We start from the raw sequence: 24,209 nt of genomic DNA, 5'->3' as shown, positions 1-24,209 counted from the left end.
AATAAAGTGGCTGGCAGAGCCAGAACTCAATAAATAGGAATTACATCATTAGACGGGAAAGAGTAATGAGGTACACAGGGAGCCAAGTTATCCCAGTTTTTCCGGGAGTGGCCTGGTTTAAAAACTGAAACTCCCAGGTCCTGCGAACACTGCCCCTCCCCACGCCCATTCCCAGTCCTGGGCAAACCAGACAACCAGCCACCCTATCCAGGGCACAGGAGGGAAGGAGGGGAGAAATACACTTATTCACCTCGGTATCCCCCTCAGTATCCAGCACAAAGGAGGCTCTCAAGAACTGGGGAGTGAATAAAGAAAGAGAAAAATGAATGGTAAGTAGAAAAAGTAGGAATGACAGATAACAGCTGGAAAGTAGTCAGTGAGTGAATTTCCATGACGGCATCCCTGTGTTATAGACAGGCCTGGGCCCTGCCAGGCCAAAGTCCCCTGTGTGGGGTGAGGTAAAGGGAAGTGGAAAGGCTGAGGAGATATGACTTCTGAGTTTTTACAGATGAATCAAATAAACTTTAAGGACCAGTCTTGCTGTAAGAAACTGACACACCAAATCGAGACATTAACAATGTGGAGTCTTAGCCCAGAATTCTCCCTAAGAAGTAAAAACCATCTTTGAAGGCTGAGACTCCTCTATTGTTAAACAGAGAGGCTTTACCAGTCTCTTTTTTGACTTCACTTTGTACAGGGCAGCATCCTTGCTTTGCGGCCTCCTAGCAGTATGCTGTATTGGGTTTAGGACGCAAAGGCTTTCCAAGGATCAATTCTGAGAGTAGACATCTGTCCCCAGGGAAAACACCATTTTCCCCACGGCTATTTTTTGAGAGAACTGTCTGCAGGAGAGAGGAGAGAGCATGTCACTCTGCAGGAAGGAAGCTCCCCACCCCCACTTCAATACCCCCTTGAGAGCCTGCTCTGGCACAAATCAGGGAACTCAGAGGCAAGAGGTGAAACCTTAGGCTCACAACATCTTAAAAAGAAAAATAAGGAACTGAGAAAGAAACTTAGAGAAGTAGCAGGATCTGAGGCTAGAGATAAGAAGCCTGAGTGCCCTCAAAAAAGAGGGGGAGTCTAGACACCAAACCAGTTATTTGCTGGGGGAATCCCCCGTTAGTCATCTCCTTAAAGGACTCCTGCAGTTAGAAGCACTTACTGCGAAAAACATACAAAGAAAAAAAATATTGCTCTGGGCTTCCCTGGTGGCGCAGTGTTTAGGAATCCGCCTGCCAATGCAGGGGACATGGGTTCGTGCCCCGGTCCGGGAGGATCCCACATGCTGTGGAGCAACGAAGCCCGTGTGGCTTCGTTGTGGCACACAACTACTGAAGCCCGCGTGCCTAGAGTCCGCGAGCCACAGCTAGAGGAAGCCCACGCGCAGCAACAAAGACACACACAGCCAAAAATAAATAAATAAATTTAAAAATATATATATTGCTCTGCATGGAAGGGGAAGAAGTTTCTTTAGATAAAACTGAAAAGCACCGTCACTGTTAGGGTTTTCATCAAGATGAGTAAAAACAGGACAGAAGATCAGCAGCACAAATTAAAAGCCCCATACACTGCTGGTGGGACTGTAAAACGAGGCAGGCGCTTTGGAAAATAGTCTGGCAGTTCCTCAGAATGTTAAACTTAAGAGTCACCACGTGATCCAGCAATCCTAATCCTAGGTACATACCCAAGAGAACTGAGAACACATGGCCACACAAAAACTTGTACACAAATATTCAGAGCAGCACAATTCACAACAGCCCAAAAGTAGCCCATCAGTTGTCCATCAACTGATGAATGAATAAAGCAAAATGGGGTATAGCCATACAATGGAATATTATTCACCCTTGAAAAGAAATGTTGCCACAAACAACATCGTGGATGAACCTCGAAGATATTATACTAAGTGAAATAATCAAGTCACAAGAGGACAAATACTGTGTGATTTCACTCATATGAGGTAGCTAAAGTAGTCAGATTCAGAAACACAGAGGAACCAGGGGAGGGAGGAATGAGGAGTCAGTGTTTAAAGGGTACTGGGTTCCAATTTGTTCCATGAATGGGTGGCTGTGATGGCTGCCAAGTCATGTGAACGTACTTAGTGCCACTAAACTGTACACTTAAAAATGATACATTTTATGTTGTGTATATTTTAACACAATAAAAAAAACTTTAAAAGAATGAAGTACTTGATTTATGCTACAACATGGACGGACTTTATGCTAAGAAGCCAGACACAAATGGCCAATATTGCATGATTCCGTTTAAACGAAAAGTCCAGCACAGGCCAAATCCATAGAGACATAAAGAAGATTAATGGTTGCCAGGGGCTGGGGGGAGGGTTGTGACTGCTAATGGGCACAGGGCTTCTTTCTGGGCGACGGAATGTTCTGAAATTAAACAGTGGTAATGGAAGCGTAACTCTGTGAATGTACTAAAAACCAGTGAATTATACAACTTATAAGGGAGATTTTTCTGGTATGTGAATTGTAACTATTATTTTTTTTAAAGTTCAGCAGCACAAAAAAGAAATGAGCAGTCAGACTGCTCTGGAGCACCTACTTCGGGGAAAGGTCTGTGGAGGTGGTCCCACTTCAGAAGCTTCAGGTACGCATAATTCTGGACAGCAACAGGATCTGGCCCGGGACCGTCCCCAGAGCCAGAGGCCTCTCCCACAGCCGGCAAGGCATTTCTATACTTCTGATTCATAAGGTCATCTGCGGCTTCTTCCAGCCACTGGGTGACAAAGTCCAGCGAATCTGTGAAAAGCAAGGCTTCGAACATTATTGGAACGCTCTGGACAGATGCTTCCCAGAATTACTTTAGGGAAGATCATCCTGGAACTGTGGTAAAGTATAAAGTACAGACTTTGGAATCAAATAGACCTCGGTTCACATCACAAGGTTGCCAGTTACCAGTTGAGTGTTCTCAGATACGTCATAGTCTGTCTGACTATCAAGATTCTTAATACAAAGAAATGTCCACCACCACCTCACAGGCTGCTGTGAGGACTAACCACGACAGTGGATATAAATGCCACCTCGGATGTTCAACAGGACCTCCACTCTCTTCTCTCCCACCCTGGCCACTCCTGCATGATACATGGCTGGAAGCTCTGATAGCCCCAGCTCAGTGAGATGCAGAAATTCTTGCCCAGAGACAGATGGGATGAGACACTGACTAGAGTTTCCCAGTATCCTCCACACTGAAGATGAGGCTTGTCCTTGTCTAGATCTTAGTTTGTATCAATCTGGTTTACTTTCAGCCTTGCGGGGGCGGGGTGGGGCGGGTAAGTTCTGTCACATATTTGACGCATCCTGTGCAGTGTCTGGCGCACTGCGGCGGGGGGGTGGGGGAACCTCAGTTGTCTTTCATCCACCAGCATGCTTCCCCTACTTTTCTAAGCTGAATAATGCACCAGGGACCCTGAGGGACACGAGAGAGAAGATGAGGTTTTTGTCCACATTGTGTGAGCAAACACCCCTCTGACAGGACCTGGAATAGGTTGCAGCCCTGCCAGTGGAGGCCACCTTAAAACAAAACGGGCAGCCGAGGGCATGGCTGGAGTCCACTCTTCATTGCTGCAACAGGACACTCCTCTGGTTCTGCCCACATGCTGATCACGCCGAGCTCTTGGTCCCGAGCTTCGCTCTCCCTTTCGCCTCTGTAGGCAGCATTCTTTAGGCGACCAGCTCTGGAAAATCTCGGCTTTCATGCTGTGAGTGATAAGCACTAGATTCGGACCGGCTCAGCGCCTGGGCCCCGGCTGTCCGCACCTGGCCCTCATACAAAGGCTCTTCAGCCTGTAAACTGCAACCCTGGTTTCTCCTGAGGGGCAGTAAAATACCGGTTGAGAAAGGGAGCTGTGTGATCATCAATTCTGATCAAAAAATCTCTCAAAATCTGGGGACTTCCCTGGCGGTCCAGTGGTTAAGACTCTGAGCTCCCAATGCAGGGGGCACAGGTTCGATCCCTGGTCAGGGAACTAAGATCCCACATGCCGCCTGGCACAGCCCAAATAAATAAAAAAACCTCTCAAAATCTATTACCACATCTGTAAAATTGGTTTAAAAAATAGTGCCTACCTCATAGGCTTACTGTGAGGTCACCTATGGCAACACAGGTACACCCTTGACACAAGCCTAGTACACAGTAAACACTAACCAATCACACAGGTACACCCTGGACACAAGCCTAGTACACAGTAAACACTAACCAATCTTCTAGTACTGCTCCTTCAACTCTGCCCTTTCTTGACTCCTCCTGGCCCTCAGGACCAGTTCCAACTTCTCTGCCTGGGGCTGGATGAGCAACTGCTGACCTGATTCTGGTCAGGCAACACAATCTAACCAGAGACTGCCATTTTCATCTTGTGACCCGCAAACTTAGAGGCTAAACAGAACTCGTAATAAATTGGAACTGAAGACTGCAGTTCACTTAGAACATTAGCTGCCAGTGCAGAGACCAAAAAAGCACCCTAGAAGTGAAACATAGTTTGGATTCTAATTTATCTGTTTCCTGCAGTCATCTGAGAGGTTCATAAAAATGAGACATTTTCTGGGTACGAAACCAGAAGATTTATGCATATAGAAGAGAAGCAAAGTGAAATTTCTTGACGTACCTCATAGAGAGGAGAAAAGTGAGCTAAATAGTCCTAAGAAGTTTGTCATGTTTTTAAAACCAAGGCCAAGTATACAATTCACCTCAAACTGGCGTTTTCATAAAAACCCATTTAATTTAGGACTTCTTTGTTTTTTTAAATTTCTGTTCTCCTCTCCTACTTATAGTTCTCTTGCTTGTCAACTAAGTTTTCAGGGCCTAACATCTTGTGCTTTTCTGTCTTCAAATTAGACTACTCCTGAAACAGGAAGGAAGGGGGCAGGGCACAACCTTTGAAAGAATGACATAGTCCAAGGACATGACATAAACTGATTAGAACCAAATGGGTCCAAGATGAGGACAAGTCAACTTCCACTAGGCCTTGAGCCTCAGTATATGCTCACTGTAACACATCAGCAAGCTAAATGACACACCCACAGGTGCCATGACAGTTCCAAGGCCAACCACAGGATCAAAAAGTAGGTGGTGGCCCAGTTCCTGGAAATCACCGCCCCTTCCTGAAATAGCTGGAATACTTCTCCCACTCATTAGCCTATAAATTACCCACCCTTATAAAAACTGACAACCCCATACCCTGGTGCCTTTCTCACCTTCTGAGATGGCCCATACTCTGTCTGTGGAGTGTTTCTCTCTAAATACATCCACTTCTTACCTATCACTTTGTCTCTCACTGAATTCTTTCTGCGATGAGATATCAAGAACCTGAGCTTCATTAAGTCCTGAAACCAAGTGCGTGATCTCAGTTGGAAGACCGTGGGTTTTGGCTGGGTTTGAGTCCCAGCACGTGGGTTCAAGTCCCAATCTCAGGTGCACAGTTTCACTCTCATACTAAATTCTTATTTTGTTTTGAAAATATCATTATGCGGCAAGCTACAGCCACTAAAATGAAAAAACACAGACAACGAACAGGCACCACGAAACATTAAACATACTTGGCTGCTTCTCCAAAAACTCTTGAAACTGCTTCCTTTCATATTCAACTGACTGCTGCATGAGATGTGGCCTGATGCTACTGACAGCAAAGTTTGCCATGTCCACTTTCATCAGGTCCAACACGGAAAAAATTGCCCTGAAAGAGATAAAAGGATTTATCACTGGGCACTTGTAAGGTAAACACTGCTGTAAAAAAAAAAATGAAGTGAGCTGATTTGAGACAGTTTTTTCATCTCAGAAAGGGTGGCAAGAAAAGTTGGAGGAGCCATGAGAATGCAGATTAAAAACAACAAATTTAGAAGAAAGGACTGCACATGTTTAAGCTGCTCTCTGTCCCCACCCTTGCCCCTAGGCAAGCGTCACTTCCCCCGCTGCCTGACATGCCCAGAGCTCATTCTTTGGCTCTAGGTCAGTCAGGCTTCTTGGCCGCAGAGGAAGGATGGCCCCAGACCCGAGGTTCAGAGCAGAGAGTTCACCACCTGGTCTCCATGCTCACACAGGTTAATATGTTCACGGCAGGTTTTATGCTCTAGTTCTCATGGCATAATTGCTAGTTCACACTCTGAATGTAACCGAAGGGCAGATGTGACACAATGCCCAGGATGCCTTCCATACCATGCCTGTCACATACCAGCAGCACTCTTACCAGAGGTCAGGAGCTGCTAAGTGACCTATTGCAGAAGGTGGATAAGAACCCAAGGTGCAGGTTTAGGTGTGGTCCTACACAGAGGTAAGAAGAGGATCAAATGTCCTCCCAGTCCCCTGATGCCCTTTGGGACTGACTGAACATCGTATGACAGAATAAACTCACCCACACATAAGGTGATATGTATGGGAAAGGATACACAGTCTGAGGAACAACTCAGGGCCCCTCACCCTGCCACTCTGTCCCTCTCCCAAATGCGTGGGGCAGCCCACTTTCTGGAGGGAGTTCTGCCCCTCCTTTGAGCATTCCCAACAGTCTAAATCCACCTACAGGAAACCAGAGACTACTGGAGACTGCCAAGTGGCAGACCACTGACTGGAAGTAACCCACAGTCATGTTTTATGCTCACAGTGTTTTTAAAAGCCAGGATTTCTAGCTTCTCTTGAAAAATCAAAAGATCTGGCAACCCAGGCCCAAACTCCATCACGACTACAATCGGCTGGCACTAAGCGGCCACTGTGGCCTCCTTCAGATAGGGTGTATACTCCCAGGTTACCAGTTTCCCCAGTTCCTTCTCTTTCCAGTAGGAATCTGAGTTAGGTTGAGTTTGCTACCAGCTATTTCCCCAGAGGACTCTCTTCCAGGAATTCCTCATTTAACTTGGCTGATTTTGAGCTCTTACCGACTATATTATTTCTAATGTCTAGCACCGTGCCTAGCACATAAGAGGTGCTCAGTAAGAGCTTATTGAATGAATGAACAAATCAATAACTGTATTTAGGCAGTCTTTTCAACATGCTCTCTCTAAACCCTGAGGGAACCTGACAATGAAGGGCATTTTTCTATGTAATGAATACTGACAGCATAATGATATCAAGAAGGCTAGAGATTAAACTTTTTTTACCTATAAAACTTTTGGAAAGCAACTTGGTAACATGCAACGAGTCTTAAAACTGTTCACATCCTCTGACACAGTAGTCCCATTTTAAGAACCTATCTTTAGGAAATAACCTAAAATAAAGAAAAAAGTTTTGTGCAGAGATGTTCACTGCAGGGTTAAATACTAAATAACTATACATAATCTAATTGTCCATCTTAACAGAGAAACAGTTAATCATATCTATGTGAATGAATATTTTGCAGCCACTGAAAATGCTTATGGAGAGCTTAAAAAAGTAACGTAATGTAAGTTGGTTATAAAAGGGCAATGCAAGAGATCCTTGTGGTGTTGGAACTGTTCACTATCTTGAGTGTGGTGGTGGATATTCGAACTTAGGTGATAAAATTGTATAAAAGTTACTATACATAAACGTATACGTGTGTATACAGGAAATCTAAATGAGATCAGTGGACTGTATCAGTGTCAACACCCTGCTTCTGATAGTTTTGCGATGTCACCACTGGGAGAAGCTGGATAAAGTGTCCTGTATTATTTCTTACAACTCCATGTGAATATATAGTTATCTCAATGATACTTTCAATGAAAAAATAAGTGAAATAATTAGGGTGTAATGTTAACAAAAAAAAGTCAGGCTTGCAGTGCCCACCGGGAGGTCTTCTTTGGTTCAGCTGAACAGTCAGACTCACAAGAGGACAATAAGCCACAGGTTTGGCACCATCTATTCACAGAGCTTGCCAACGGGGCGGCACCAAGCACTCCTCTTCAAGAAGAGTTACAATATCAGTCATGGACAGCTCAGAAATGTGGGAGCACCCTGACTTAAAAGCTCATAATAACTCCACGGCATGGCTTCTAGGGTCTCTATGGGGGGCATGCCCAGTTATAAAAGTTCCCCCACTCAAGGAAGTATCAAGTATGATGTGCCATGGAGTATTTATAGTTCATTATCATTTCTTTCTGTCTCGATGCAATTTACCAATTAGAGGTCATTTTCGCCATAAGCAATGTTACCTAGTAGTATTTTGATACATAACACCTTCATCTGTTTAAAGGAAAATAGTTTAGCAGTTAACCAAATGTCAAATTCTCAGGCAACATCATGTCAATCCTTTGCCAATATTAGCATATAAATTATATAAATTTGATCACAATTGTATACATTTAAAAATAAACATTCAAAAGACTAAAGGAAGTTAACATGGACTAAACGTTAGTTAATAGGATTATATTAATGTTAAATTTCTTGAATGTCCTGGTTGTATTTTGATTATGTGGGAGAATATCCACATTCTTAGGAAGTAGTTGCTGAAATAGTTAAGGGTGAAATGTCATAATATCTGACAGAAGGTCCAGGGGAAAAAATATACATACATACGTACATACTCAATGTGCACATACTCAGTGTATATATAAAAAGATAAAGCAAACTGACTAAATGTTAAAAACTGGTGGATCTATGGAAGGGTTATATGAGTGTTGATTGTATTGTTTTTGCAACTTTTCTGTAGGTTTGTAATTTTTCAAAACAAAATGTTGAGGCAAAAAAACAAAAAAATTTATATATCAATATGACAATAGTGATTGTGCCTTTGTGTGGTAAAATTACGGGTGAATTTTTTCCTTCTTTCTCCTTTTCTATAGTTTACAAAATGTTTGCTTTTTAAAAAATATTTCATGCCTTTTTGTTTCATTGGATTCATATTGATTTTAGTAAAAAACAGATTTGAATTTTAACATTTTTAAAACATATGCTAATTATCAGTCTTTACCTTGACCTGCCTTCAACCAGTTAAAGAGTATACAGACTATAACCTCACCCAGAGTCTCAAGTTCACTGTCTTTTTCCCCTTCCTTCCTTCCTTCCTTTCAGCCTTCCCTTTCTCTTCCCTCCCTTCATTCCATCCCTCCCTCCTTTTCTTATTATAATCATTATTTTTAAAAATTACAGAATGCTTCACGAACTTGCGAGCCATCCTTGCACAGGGGCCATGCTAATCTCTGCATGGTTACAATTTTAGTATATGTGCTGCCAAAGTGAGCACAGCAAAATATTTGCTTTTTAATTTTTTTTTTTAATGCATGAATACCTACACTTGAGGAAGTCTAACTCTGAAAATAGGCTCTGTATTTTAGGTGCCCTGAAGGTGATTAACACAGTGCCCATACCTGAAAAGGGGCACTATTTCCTTAATGTCCTTTAGTTTCTTCACTTCCTCATCTCGAACAGGTGCGCACAGTGTCCCCATCATGCCAATAATGAATTCTGCCAGCTTGGAAATGTCCAGGGCCCCATTCTCTGCCTCCTGCTTTATCAGATCCAGATCCAAGACTTCTGTTATCTGGTTTCTTAGTCTAGTGTGACCAGGCAGCAAGAAAGATAAGAGCGTCTACAAGAGAGCACAGCCAAGTTTAATCAAAGCTTCCTAGTCAGAAGCCATTTTTGATTATATGTAAAGGAATTTACAATTATTCCAATAAGGGCTTACCAAGTGTTATTGTAATGGTGCACACATTTTAACCTCTTATTCAACAAATGGACAGAAAAACATGTTTACAAATCATTTAGACTAGCTATTTAAGCTTCCATTTAAGCTCTAGGTAGCAATCAACTGGACGCAGGAAGAAAAAACTGTTAAAAGTGAAAAAAACAAAAAAAACCCACATTAATTAGTATGTGCCTGTGAGCTAACGACCGATGGCGATTTCCACAGACACATTACTTCTTTGGAAAACTGTTGCTAAAGGTATTGCAAAAACAGTTCTACCTTTCACTTAATGCTTTCTCTATCCCAAAGACTGAATCGCTTTTTTGGTCATTATTTATTGAAGGTGTTCATATATATTAAAATTTTTATAAATTATCTATATTTTATAAAATAACTTGTTTTCGGGCTTCCCTGGTGGTGCAGTGGTTGAGAGTCCGCCTGCCGATGCAGGGGACACGGGTTTGTGCCCTGGTCCGGGAAGATCCCACATGCCGCGGAGCGGCTAGGCCCGTGAGCCATGGCCGCTGAGCCTGCGCGTCCGGAGACTGGGCTCCGCAACAGGAGGGGCCACAACAGTGAGAGGCCCGTGGACCGCAAAAAATAAAATAAAATAAAAAATAAAATGAAATGAAATGAAATGAAATGAAATAAAATAAAATAAAATAAAATAAAACTTGTTTTCTTTAAATAATTCTGTTTTCAAAAATATGAACCTTCTTTTCATTTAGAAGAGTAATGCCCTCAGGTTATCACAGCTTCTTTGAAAATTTTTAAAGGCCAGTAAGCCAAAAATACCCTAAATCCACATTTCAGCAAGCAATTTAAAATCCTGATCCTTCAATTTCTTTAAAGCCTTCTGGCACAGTAACACAGAGAGGTTGAATAAATACTCCTAACATACGAGGAAAGCACCACGACTTGCTCTTCGCCTCACCTCTTTGATCTCACCAACAAGCTTGATGGCCCGGTCATAAGTTGGGGGGTCTTCACTTAACTGGACACTCAAGCAATCCCAAAAAGCTTTATGTACGATATCCTTTACTTTCTTCTCCAAGCTGGAGGCAAATGGAAAAAAAAGCAAAAGCAAATAAAATATTATTGCCTCAAATTACTTTCAAAAGCACAAATTCTACAGGTTTAGGGTACGAAAATTTTTTTAAATTATTTGGATGAAGGAAAGATTTCCCAGATATACATAAACCAATCACATACTTATTTTTAGTTAGTGATTTATTTCAATAAGTACCTCATTGGAAAGAATAACTTTCAACTAATTTGACAGGTGACATTAGTCCAAATAACAGCCCGTAACAGTGCCATATGACAAAAAGAATACTGCAAAGTTCAGATCTGTTAATTTAAGTTCCACGATACCAGCAAGTTTCCTAAGATATTTATGATTAAGTAGTTTAAGACTTTAAACTTTAAGTTGGTTTCCTAAAATTATCCTATTCCCATGTGACATACTGGACAACTGCTTAATTAGGTACCAAACTACTGATATAACAACTTATATATAGCATTTCAGGAAAACCAGTCTTTATGTCATGAGAGCAAAACAAGTAATTAATTCTTCATGATTAATGTGAAAAAGTACTATCCTTGCAGAACATATAAGAAATGTTTGTAAAGTCATATTCAGAAGCCTCATGCAGGAGACACTATAGCTTGCTGACCCAGTAGCCATCGCTCCTCCTTTATCAACAGAATCCCGATTTTTTTCATGGTACTTTCACAATTATAATGGGCAATGTTTTTTCCTTCTTGTGACAATCCATCTTTTAACGGTGCACCTTACAATCAACAGAATTTTAGATTCAATATGATATGTGCCAGGCACTAGGTAGGGATAGAGAATAAAGCATAGTTCTTGTCTCTAAGGAGTTTACAATCTGGTGAAGAATGCAAGTAAACCAACAGCTACAGTAAAATGTGATAGTTACAAAGAAGAAATGAAGGAGACAGTGCAATGAACACACAAGAGGAGGCAGCTAAATCCTATGGAGTGGGAAGAAGCTGATACGCAAGACTTCCACAGGAGGTTTCCAGACCTTTTATTACATTGTCAAGGATCAGTGGTCCTGAGATCTACTATCGAACTCTAGTAATTCCCAGGATAAGGAATCTATTTTAGCAACATACAAATGGAAAAATATATTAGAATATATTGACAGCAAGTGAAGAAAACATTTCCAGAACTGGGAAATGGCTTTGTTCTACCAAACAAGATAACTCAGTAACCACCTTACCTGTCTTCTGGTAATTCAACTGGTTTAATCCGAAAGTCTCCATTTATGACAATTTCATGGGCTATGGTCATGTTAGTGACTCCTTTTGCTGTCTCTAGAAGTTCTTCTACTGTCACGAATCGAGGAGGACTAGCTATAACAAAAATCCAGTGTAAGAGGTCTGTTCCTCTAGATTAGGATTTCTATTAAATTAAGGAGAGGGTAGTGGTTCTGGTACCAGCTAATAATTTCAGTTATCCCTTTACTTATGAAAATATTCTGGCAATTTCAAATAGAATTTTACCTATTTCATATTCTTTTTTTTCTTTTAACCTAGAATCCTAAAAGCACAGATCATTTACAATATTCAAAACATCTTTTTTTTTTTTCAAAAACTGGTCAATGGAAAATGATTACAGTAAACGAAGACTTAGAAAAACTTTTTAAAGTTACTGATTATTTTAAAATTTTAAAAACATCTTTTTTTTTTCAAAAACTGGTCAATGGAAAATGATTACAGTAAACGAAGACTTAGAAAAACTTTTTAAAGTTACTGATTATCACCTTCCCAGCAAGCTGAGAGTTTATTTTCCAATCCTTATGCCTCATGTCTACCCTAAATGGAAAAAAGACACCAGATTTAGGATCTTCTCTTTTGTTCCCATCAGCAGTTTACATTTTGCTCCATCTTTAACACTGTGCCTTGAACGAGTCTCCCCAAATTAAAATAGCCTTGAGCCAGGTGCTGTTTAAACAGTGCTAAAACCACTACCCTGTACAGGATACTAGGACAATATAAGAATTCTGAAGTTGACAAATGAACAAATTAGAGTGTGTGACACAAGAATTTGTAGAATGCAGGCCCACTGAATCAAAAACCTCAGAGTCATCTCTGACTTCTCCCTTTCCACTGCTGTTATCTAGGTCCTGCAGATTTTACTTCTGTGTCAACTGTGGCAATAGCCTCATAACTGGTCTCTATTCTTCGCTTTCTTTTGATAAAGTTTGAGATTTATCTTCCATAAAAAAAGTTCTCACAAATCTCCCCAGGTGTTCTAAGCCAAGGAACAAAGGGTAATTCCTACTTTTAAAAAGTCTATGATTAAATACTTGCATTTTTGGTTTATCAGTTATATCTCAATAAAACTGGGTTATTTTGTTTGCTTTTTTAAAAAGTCCACGACAGCAGGTCTTTAGCTTATATCAGAATCACAGGGAAGGCTTATGAAGACAGATTGCTGGGCCCCCTCTCAGGGTTCTGATTTAGCCTATCTGGGTGGGGCTGGAGAACTGCATCTCTCATAAGACTTCAGCTGATACTGATGGTTTTAGAAACCACACTTTGAAAAGCACTGGCCTGGAAGATGATTATATTACTTTTATGTAATGGTGATAAGATCTGGGCTTAAAATGAGATAAAAATGCCACTGGTTTACACAGGGTTTAATAGTTATAAAGATCTTCCTATGTTAGTGAAAAGTTATTTTCCCTCTTCTTTTACTTTTTTCTTTTGCTCACCAGAAAAAGGAATCAAATCTAAGAGCTGTTCATATTCTGTCTGGTAAAAATCTTTATTTACTCACATAAGGGGAAGTTGAGAAAACTCACAAAATTTTTTTCAGCATTTCCAGAGACTATTAATAAAAATAATAAAGAATATTGGCTTTGTGGATATTGGTAAAATGCAATAAATATCTAAAATCAAGGCCCAACAGATCTTTTCAATTCTCAGTATTATTTAGATGTCAATTTCTACCAAATTGATCTACTGATAAAATGCAATCCCAATCAAAATCCCAGCAAAGTTTTTGTTGAAATTACCAGACTGATTCTAAAATTTGTATGGAAATGCACAGGACCTAGAAAAGCCAAAACTATTTTGAAAAAGAAGAATAAAGTTGGAGGACTTATACTAAGCGATTTCAAGACTTACTATAATGCTAATAATCAAGACAGTGTGCGTCTGGCATGAGGACAGACATATAGATGAACTGAACAGAGCAGAGGATCCAGAAATAGACTGATGCACACACATACATATGTATATTTGTGGTCAATAAGGCAAGATTAGTTTTTTTATCAAATAGTGCTGGAACAATTAGAAATCTATAAATAATAGAATGACCCTCAACCCTTACTTCACATGATAAATAAAAACTAACTCAAAATGAACTGCAGACCTAAATATAATAGGTAAAACTGGGCTTCCCTGGTGGCGCAGTGGTTGAGAGTCCGCCTGCCGATGCAGGGGACGCAGGTTCGTGCCCCGGTCCGGGAAGATCCCACATGCCGCGGAACGGCTGGGCCCACGAGCCATGGCCGCTGAGCCTGCGCGTCCGGAGCCTGTGCTCCGCAACGGGAGAGGCCACAACAGTGAGAGGCCCGCGTACCGCAAAAAAAAAAAAAAAAAAAGCTAAAACTATAAGACTTCTAAGAGAAAACACAGACAAAAATCTTTGCGATCTTGGATTAGGCAAAATTTCTTAGATAGGATACAAAAAGCTTAAAATGTAAGAGAAAAAACTGATAAATTAAACTTTACCAAAAGTCAAAACTTTTGCTCTGTGAAAGACTCTATTAAGAAAATGAGGGACTTCCCTGGTGGTCCAGCAGGTTCAAGACTCTGTTCCCAATGCAGGAGGCCCGGGTTTGATCCCTGGTTGGGGAACTAGATCTAGCATGTATGCCACAACTAAGAAGTCCACATGCCACAACTAAAAAAAAAAAAAAAAAAAATCCCGCATGCTGCAGTCACTTTGGAAAACAGTCTCTCAGTTTCTTATCAAGTAAAACATACACACACTTACCACATAACCCAGCAACCCCATTCCTAGGTCTTTACCCAAGAAAACTGAAAACATATGGCCATGCAAAGACTTGTACTCAAATGTTCATAGAAGCTTTCTTCATAACATTCAAAACCTGGAACTAATCCAAATGTCAGTAACAGCAGAATGGATAAACAACTGTAGTATAACTATACCATGTAATACTACTCAGCAATAAAAAAGGAACAAACTACTGACACATGCAAAACCATGGATGAATCCTAAAAGCATCATCCCTAGTAAAAGAGTCAGATACAAAAGACTGTACAATAGGGACTTCCCTGGTGGCGCAGTGGTTAAGAATCCGCCTGCCAATGCAGTGGACATGGGTTTGAGCCCTGGTCCAGGAAGATCCCACATGCCATGGAGCAACTAAGCCCGTGCACCACAGCTACTGAGCCTGTACTCTAAAGCCCGCAAGCCACAATTACGGAAGCCCACGTGCCACAACTACTGAAGCCTGTGTGCCTAGAGCCCATACTCTGCAACAAGAGAAGCCACCGCAATGAGAAGCCCGCGCACCGTAATGAAGAGTAGCCCCCGCTCGCTGCAACTAGAGAAAGCCCGTGCACGGCAACAAAGACCCAACACAGCCAAAAATAAATAAATAAATATTTTTTAAAAACTGTTGCTAAATTGTTACAGCATTTGTGCACTGACGCTCTGTTACAGAAACTGAAAACCTCATTAAGTTAAACATGCCCCCTTTGGGAGCCTGGCAAACAGATTCCAAAATAAAACGAAGGTCTAATACAGAATGGCTTACTCTCACCTTTCTTGACTAAGGGGTTGTGGGACTGGAAAAGTCTACACACTCTAAAGAGATGCTTCCAGTCACACAAGTGGATGGACATTTATTGAGGGCAGATGGCAAATGTGACCCAAAGAGCTACTACAGACTGAGTATAGTGAAGCAAGGGTAAAGCTTATCCATTAAACATATTACACTGTGTGGAAATGGTTTGTTACAGTATCTTCCTCACTAGATTGCAAGCTCTAGGAGGACGGAGAACATGCGTGCCTGGTTCACTGCTGGACTCCTGCTACACAGTGTGCACTCAATCAACACTGATTGATTAAATATAGGGACACCAAAATTCAGTCTGGTCTTGCACTTTAGAAAGGTAAAAACTCGGTGTCACCCGTTTATCTAATGAATCTCATAAGGACCTGATTTAATAAACTAAAATGCTAAAGGGGAAATATTAACTGGAATAACAATTGATGTTTTTCATCTGAATATGGCAACTTTTACTGATCAACTAGGTGATTAAATGCTAGAGCAAAAGGTGCATTGTGAGCAGAGAATTAAAGTATATTAAAGGGACTTCCCTGGTGGCACAGTGGTTAAGAATTGCCTGCCAATGCAGGGGACAGGGGTTCGAGCCCTGGTCGGGGAAGATCCCACGTGCTGCAGAGCAACTGGGCCCGTGCATCACAGCTACTAAGCCTGCTCTCTAGAGACTGCAAGTCACAACTACTGAAGCCCGCGCACCTAGATCCCGTGCTCTGCAACAAGAGAGACCACCACAATGAGAAGCCCACGCACCACAACGAAGAGTAGCCCCCGCTCGCCGCAACTAGAGAAAGCTGACGCGCAGCAACAAAGAGCCAATGCAGCCAAAAATAAATAAATTAATTTGTTTTAAAAAGTATATTAAAAAAACTCCAAAAAAATAAAATGATACAAATGAAGTATACAAAACAGAAACAGATTCAGAGACTTAGAAAAACAAACTTATGGTTACCGAAAGGGAGAGGGAGTATGGAATCAACAGATACAAACTACTATACATAAAATAGATAAGCAACAAGGATTTACCGTATAGCACAGAAAACTATATTCAATATCTTGTAATAACGTATAAAGGAAAATAATCTGAATATATATATATATATCTATATATACACACGTAACTGAATCACTTTGCTATACACCTGAAACTAACACAATACTGCAAATCAACTATACTTCAATTTTTAAAAATCACCATTAGAATAAAAGGGTAATATTGGTGCAGGCAAGATCACTGGTAAAAGCTAAAATCAGTGAGTTGAAGTTTAAGCAGAAACAGGATGACTGCATAGTCCCAAAGTATTGTAACCAGATAGGGTAGGTGGTCTCCAGAGAAAAAGAACCAGGCATGACTCCCTTGACATAAGAAGCCATTTTTGACCTAAGCCACTCTGTGATGTAAGCCTGGCCACAGTGCTTGCCCTTGAACAGATCTCAGTAATTTAGTAAGATATGCATAACAATGAGATACATATCTTTGAGTTCTGCAGGAACTAAGGCCCCCACCCAGGTGGAGAATGGTAACTGCATGCTGAGACCCCAGACTGGTCAGAACTGGAGGAATGATGATGTTGACCTTTTTCTACATTCTGTATCAATTACTAAAAGTTCTGGACCCAAATTCCATTACATGCAGGGGAAGACGGGTGAAGGTTTTTTCCCCACACCACCAAGCAATTCTCTGACACCAGACGGGTGTGGTACAATTCAACTCAATTCTGACACTATCTACCTGGAGACAGCATCAGATTCCACAGGTTAAGGGCTCAGTCCTACAAGACTGCCCCCCTGTCCTCCCCTACTTCAGACAACAGTCCCAAGTCCAGATTGTCACTTTTTTTTTTTTTTCCTAACTGGATACCTTTTATTTATTTTTATTGCCTGGCTGGGATCTCCAGTTCAGTTTTAATTAGGAGTAGTGAGAGTAAATATCCTTGTCTTGTTCTCAAACTTACAGGGAGAAACATTCATTCTTTCACCATTGAGTATGATGTTAACTGTAAGAGTCTGTAAATGTCCTTTTATATTTTGTGGATGTTCTCTTCTTTATTTGCTGAGAGTTTTTACCATAAACTGATGTTAAATGTTAACAAAATAAGTCTATTTGTTTTAAACAAACACATTATTTTGCTTCCTATGAACCAGGCATCGTTCTAAAATGCTTTACAAATAGTATCTCATTTAATCCTCTAACAATCCTAGTAACATGAACTAGTTTTGAACTAACAGTGAATTACTACTGTCCCCATTCAGATAAAGAAACACCCATAGAGAGGTTAAGTAACTTGCCCAAAATGACATGGCTAGTAAGTAGCAAGTCACCTCTGCTTCTGACAGACTGGCTATGGATGGGAAGTTCCAACAACCTCTCCTTGCGTTCAATTAATTCGCTAGAGCAGCTCATGGAAGTCACAGAACATTTTACATACTAGATTACTGGTTTATTATAAAAGGATGTAACTCAGAAACAGCCAGATGGAAGAGGTGCATTGGGCAAGGTATGGGGAAGCAGTGAGCAACTCTCCCAGCACCTCCATGTCTTCACCAACCCAGAAGCTCCCTGAACCCCATCCTTCTGGGTTTTTATGCAGGCTTCATTACATAGGCAAACTTGATTAAATAACTGGCCATTGGCAACTGATACAACCTCCAGCTCCACACCCCTCCCTAGAGGTGGGGGTGGGAGGGTGGGACTGAAAGTTCCAACCTTCTAATCACAACGTTGGGTCCCCTGGCAAACAAGCTGCCATCCTTCGGTTAGGTTACCTAGGTGCTTTCCAAGTCAGCATAACAAAAGACATCTTTCTAGCTCTCATCACTTAGGAAATTCCAATAGTTTAGCAGCTCTGTGCCAGAAACAGGATGAAAACCAAACATGTATTTCCTATAATAAATCACAGTATCACAGTTACCAATAGCAGTTTACCCTTAAAACATTAGTCTGTATTATAATTTGCAAGGCTAAAGGCTATCTTTTTGCTTTTAATTTGTAGAATCCCAGATGTGATTTTAGAGTTACTTATAAATTCAGTTTGGGAGAAATGTCTGCAAACAGCTAATTTCATATTTTATAAATTATTATTTATGCTCTATGCAGGCCGTGATGTCTCCTGACCTGGTCCCCAGACTATGGGGTCTTAGTCTTACCACTGGAGTCCACAGCCCTATACCTCCCTATTACTACAAGGAGAAAGAGCAAGAAAGCCAGAAACAATATTTTAGGTCATTGATTTTAAACCTCATTTTGATATGGATCTCTATGAGAATTTAATGAAAGCTTCCATGACCTTCTTCCTAGAAAAATGCACATATACACACATGTTGATACACTTTTTTGAATGTTCCTGGGTTCCCCAACTCTTGATCATGGGTCCCAGGATAAGTTGCCTTAAGGACATAACCACATACAATTTCAGATAGTCTAGTGTTGGCCTGACATTAATTTGGAATCATGCCATCAAACTGACAGGATGCCAAAGACAAAGACATTAATCAAAGAACAACTGAAGATCCAAACCAAAGGTACTTCTTTACCAGAAACTGCAAGTGATAAAACTACCATATTGGCCACAGATAGCCACATTACAGCCATCAGTCCTCGGTACCGTTAAATGCAACAGATGGGGGAATTCCCTGGCGGTCCAGTGGTTAGGACTCTGCGCTTTCACTGCCCAGGGTGTGGGTTCAATCCCTGGTCGGGGAACTAAAATCCCACAAGCCGCGTGATGTGGCCAAAAAAAAAAATTTTTTTTTAATAATAAGTAAGTAAAGTAAATAATAAGTAAATAAATGCAACAGATGACATGTTAGTAGCAATACTGCTACTGCTACATGTTAGTAGCAGTAGTATTAACAACTAATGTTTACTGAGCATTTATTACGTGCCAAGCACCGTTCTAAGGGCTTTACATGAATTCATTTAAACTTTACAACGACCCTAAGAGATAACGTGTATTTTCCTCATTTTAAAAATGAGAAAACAGATGGTTTTCAACGCCTAACACATGCATGATAGGCTGTTATTAACAGCACGTTTCCTTCCCTGAACACCATTTGACCTAGCAGTATATTTATCAAAATCTATGTGATAATAAACCACAATAAAATAGGGTCCACCAATGTTTGCTATAAGAATACTCTGTTGGGCTTCCCTGGTGGCGCAGTGGTTGAGAGTCCACCTGCCGATGCAGGGGAAACGGGTTCGTGCCCAGGTCCGGGAAGATCCCACATGCCGCGGAGCGGCTGGGCCCATGAGCCATGGCCGCTGAGCTTGCGCATCCGGAGCCTGTGCTCCGCAACAGGAGAGGCCACAACAGTGAGAGGCCCGCGTACCGCAAAAAAAAAAAAAAAAAAAAGAATACTCTGTTGACTAATAAATTACCTGGGAGGGGCTTTTATCATTTTAAAAGAAACACACCTTAAACCCCAAAATGTTTGTACTTCTTCCAAATATGAAGGATTACTGATCATCTATACTTTAAAGAGATAACATCAACACTAACATTCTTAGACTATGACACCCCCTCTTAAAACTTTCATTTTTGCACTCACTTCAAAAACCTTGAGTGCGCTTAATAAAAGACATGAGTTGGAGCAACTGCTGGGAATGCATGCGGAAACTGCCACTCTTTCATCTACGAAGCCTGCTCCCTGCCAGGGATCTGAAATGACTTCACCACACACAGTTAGCAAAGTGAATCCCCTCAGTCTTGTGGGAACTAAGCCCCCAGGCAGTGAAGTTAGGGTGTGGTGAACTCACTCACAGTCAAAAACTTTTTTTTTCAACCTACACAAGCACAGTCCTGGCTGGGACCTGCCTTGGGCTTTTCAAACACTCTTTGAATTAAAGCTGCAATTTGCTCTCCACCTTCCTATTTCTCAGAGCATTTCAGACAAACTGGAATGTCACTGAGGCTGGAGGAAAGCAGGAATATTTTGGACATTATTCTAAAATTTTAATTTCTCATGCAATTGAAAACCCACAAGTGACTAGGCTGTCAGTTGCTAATGCTAAAATGCTAATTATTGGCAATGTTATCATATTATTAGAACCTAGTTCAAGGCCACATGTACAAGGAAGCATAATAAAAATATCATCTGTAAACAATGAAGATATTGCTTCTAACCAAAGTCAAATGTGCTTACAGTGAGGTCTTTGCACTCTTTGGGTGCTAGGAGAGCCCGACTTTATTTTCTGTAAAGCTTCATCAGAACCTTCCACAGCATCTTCAAGGCCTTGCTCAGAATCATTTGATTTTGATTTTCCTTCTTCGTTTATATTGGACTTGTCAAGGTTTTCAGACATTCTCAATTAAGTTCATTGACTTTCCTAGGGGGAAAAAGAAAATGAACCAAAATGTTCTTGCTCTGACACTAACTAGCAGTGTGACTCTGGGCAAATGATTTAACTTCTTTGGCTTTCAGATTTCTCATCTGTAAAAATCAATGGGCTTGCTAAAATCGTATCCAGCTACAATATTCTACTTCAATGATTAAACAGATCACCTGTAAAATGACACTTGTAACTATCAAATTTATGGACCTGTACCTCAGAGAGTAACAAGTTTGAATACTTCTGTCCCAATCTGAGTACCATGTCATGAGAACAAAGGACCTTAAACTGTTGGGAGGTAACACTATAAATTGCCTGCTTCTATTTTAATCAAAGAGTGATTCAATTCTTAAATTCTTTACTTTCAGTCCTGAGAAGTGATAGGAAAACTCTGGAAATAATGCTTTTATCGGGCTTCGAAGTAAACATACACTAGCCTGAGGAGTTGGTTCCCTGATCCTCTTATGTGGATAAGACACCTGGGGATGACAAACAAAAGGTAGAATCTCATGGAGCATTTAAGGAAAATGTGTGGGGCAAATTATTTTTATTAACTCCTTGCCAGTCAGCAGGAAAAAATGGTGAGTAAAGTAGGAAGTTGCAGACAACCATAATGTATGTGGTTGGGAGGGGTTTTAATTGTCTTAGTTGCTGATTAGAAGAGGAGTAACACTTAACACGCTGCTTTGAACCTGGTTAATAAAGGCCTGGAATAGTAACCTCTTAATTACTATAAATGGTTTTTGTCAAGTTTTTTTTTTCCCTAGAGTTCTCTACTCTTAAGAGAACTCTACTATTCTCTACTTTCCAAGTAAGGGCAAAGAAAGACACAACATTTTCTGCATTTATAATACTGAAAATTTTAGCATTTGTACTATTAGCACTTGGAGATCACAAAACATTTTCATAAGCACTAATCAGACTTTATTACACACCTGGATGTTAATCCAGGGATCAAAAGAAATGTTGACTATTTTCAGGAGGTTTGGCAGACTCTCTTCTGTACATTAGAAGAGAAGAATCACTTGATATAATTATCTGAACATCATATACCCCCATTAAATAGAATGAAGTTATTGGAATTGACATTTTCAGGCCTGTATTATTAATATGAAGGTTGCTTTAATGTAGTTCCCTTTTACCTTCCAGCAACCCACTCCAGACACCCATCTCCTCTGTCGTAAATCCTATCTGGCTCTGGAAATGCTCCAAGACCCAAAAGATAACATTACCAGCATATTCTATGAGAAAGGACCAACAAAAACACTTCTAATTTTATCCTCTTCACATGCTGGGAATTAGCTCAGAAGGATGAAGTAACGCATTCTGTGCAATAAGGAGGAAAATCAGGATTTCCAGGTCTTTAATACTAAGTTTAGTAAACTAACCCATCCTTGTAAAATTCGGCTCAAGGCCTACCTCCTCCCAGGTCACTTCCCAACCTCACCAGTGTTTGCACCTTTCTCTGAACTGCTGTAGGGATGGTTATTAGACATCTGGCATTCATCATTGCCTTAAATCCAATTCAAAATATCCTGATTTAAATAGGAATACAACGATGAAAAGGCAGGGTCTAGAGAGGGAGAGAGACATTCTTACAAGGAAATATAGTGAAACTTAAGCGTTAATGGCATTATGAAATCTCTAGGGGAATACAGCAGAGGGAGAAACTAATTCTGCCCGGAAGGAGGTTGAGACAACCTTACCAGAAAAGGTGACATTTGAGCTTGTCTTTTTGAAAAAAGAAGGATTTCACCCAATTAAAAACCATCTGGAGAGAATTCCCTGGCGGTCCAGTGGTTAGGACTCAGCACTGCCACTGCAGGGGAGACGGGTTCGATCCCTGGTCGGGGAACTAAGATCTGGCAAGCCAGGCTGTGCGGCCAAAAACAAACCCCAAAAAACTATCTGGAGGTGAAAAGGGGGGCCTTTCACACAAAGGGCAGCATTTCACTGAAAGGGCACAAGCGAAAGCAGAAGAAAATAACTAGACGAACAAGCAGCAGGTGATGAAGAAGGAGAGATGGGTTGGGGTCAGATTGTAAAATTACAAGTTCTTATTTTTTAAAAAACTCTTCACCTAGATTTTTAACTTCTTAAGGGCCAGACCAACCACATTCCCCACGTATGCTCCACACATATAAGTATATCCTCCAAACAGATACCCACTAAGTATTTGTTGATAGCTGTGTCATCTCTTTAATGTCAGTTTATACGGGACGCATGGGCATTGGTCTCAGACATAGCTGGGTTCCAATTCTGGCTCTTTACTAGCTGTGTTAACTTCAATTTCCTCATCTGTAAAATGCAGCTACCTACCTCTTGGGTTTGGGGGACGTGTAAACGACAGAGCGTACATAACGACAGCTGGTGCACAACAGGCTTCCCACAAATGGTAACTATAATTAGAGGACTACAGGATGCAGCGAGGAACCATTTAACTGAGTACAGCGTGCTCATTCACTCAACAAGCCCCAACGCCTGCTATGCCTAAAAAGGGAACCGAGGGGTAGAAGACCCTCGCACTTGCCGTGAAGACCGTCTTTCTGAGCCGCAAGCCGAGCCCAAGCTGCTCACAAGAGACTCCCGAGGAGAAAGGGTCTTTCAGCAAAAGAAAAGAGCTCTGTCCAGCGCCGGCGAGAATCACCTCCCCTAGCACTCAGCGCCACTCACGCCCAGCGTCCGGATTCCGTTGTAAACAACTGTTTGGGCCGGCGAGGGAGTGGCCGGGCCGGGAGCAAGCAAAGGAAGCGGGGCGCGCCTGGAGGACGGCCTCGAGGGGTGGGACAAAGGCCGCGCTAAGACTCAACCCTCCGCCGTCTCTGCCTCTTCCTCGTCTCCACCCGACATCGCCGGGAACTGACCGACGGAAAAAGGCGAATAGATGCCTGTAATCTCGACCTTGTTCCTCCCGTGCGGGCCCCGCAGGGCTGCCAGCCTCCGCTTCCCTCACCTGCAGCGGAGTCGGCGTCTTCCCTCCTGCCGCTCGGCCGGGAATCTGGCGGGGGCCGGCGCCGCGGCGGAGGCGGGGAGATACGCGGCGGGCAGGGCGGTTCAGCCTCTGCCCCTCCGAGGCCGCACCCCTCAGTGCGCTGCGAGCGGTCCTCCTCGCTCGGCTCGGGTGGGTAGCGGCCAGCGCCGCCGCTCCTCAGCGTCGGACAGCGGGAGAGAGTTCTTAGCCCGGAGGTGCTGGTCCCACGCAGGGCGACGCCATGTTTCCGTACGGAAAGGCAGGAGGCGCGGCCGGATGCCGGCGGAGAGGGCCCATTGGGCAGTGACTCGGAGCCGGGAGGCACCCCCCACGCCACAGAGGGCGGCGCCATGTTTCCGTACGGAAAGGCGGGCGGCGGGAGAGGGGTCGCGGAGCCAGTCAAGTAACGGAAAAAGGTTGGCAGTTTAGCTGCAAAGCCTTCCCCGCCCTGGTTTTCAAATTTAAATATTA

General features: G+C 41.8%; 1 protein-coding gene and 1 non-coding gene across 5 annotated transcripts in view; both read right to left on the bottom strand.

Annotated features, from left to right (window-relative positions):
* Positions 1 to 23,963, bottom strand: part of TCP11L1 (t-complex 11 like 1) — a 30,424-nt gene extending 6,461 nt beyond the window's left edge. The window contains exons 1-7 of one of the 4 annotated variants that reach the window (XM_007111139.4): positions 23,721 to 23,963; positions 20,581 to 20,764; positions 11,833 to 11,965; positions 10,518 to 10,638; positions 9,264 to 9,484; positions 5,550 to 5,686; positions 2,560 to 2,756 (exon numbers count right to left, since the gene is read on the bottom strand). In XM_007111139.4, the coding sequence (XP_007111201.1) occupies positions 2,560 to 2,756; positions 5,550 to 5,686; positions 9,264 to 9,484; positions 10,518 to 10,638; positions 11,833 to 11,965; positions 20,581 to 20,740 (969 nt within the window). In that variant the 5' untranslated portion in view covers positions 20,741 to 20,764; positions 23,721 to 23,963. The other 3 variants (XM_028477357.2, XM_028477358.2, XM_028477359.2) reach the window with 3 other exon arrangements.
* Positions 9,036 to 9,139, bottom strand: LOC112063678 (U6 spliceosomal RNA). The gene has a single exon (XR_002891118.1). It is a non-coding gene; the product is annotated as a U6 spliceosomal RNA (small nuclear RNA).
* Positions 23,964 to 24,209: the final 246 nt, after the last annotated feature.

The sequence above is a fragment of the Physeter macrocephalus genome, chromosome 16, assembly GCF_002837175.3.
Source record: "Physeter macrocephalus isolate SW-GA chromosome 16, ASM283717v5, whole genome shotgun sequence".
In the NCBI taxonomy this organism is placed as follows: domain Eukaryota; kingdom Metazoa; phylum Chordata; class Mammalia; order Artiodactyla; family Physeteridae; genus Physeter; species Physeter macrocephalus.
The sequence above is the reverse complement of the archived record's forward strand: the minus strand, read 5'-3'. Positions and strand labels throughout refer to the sequence as shown.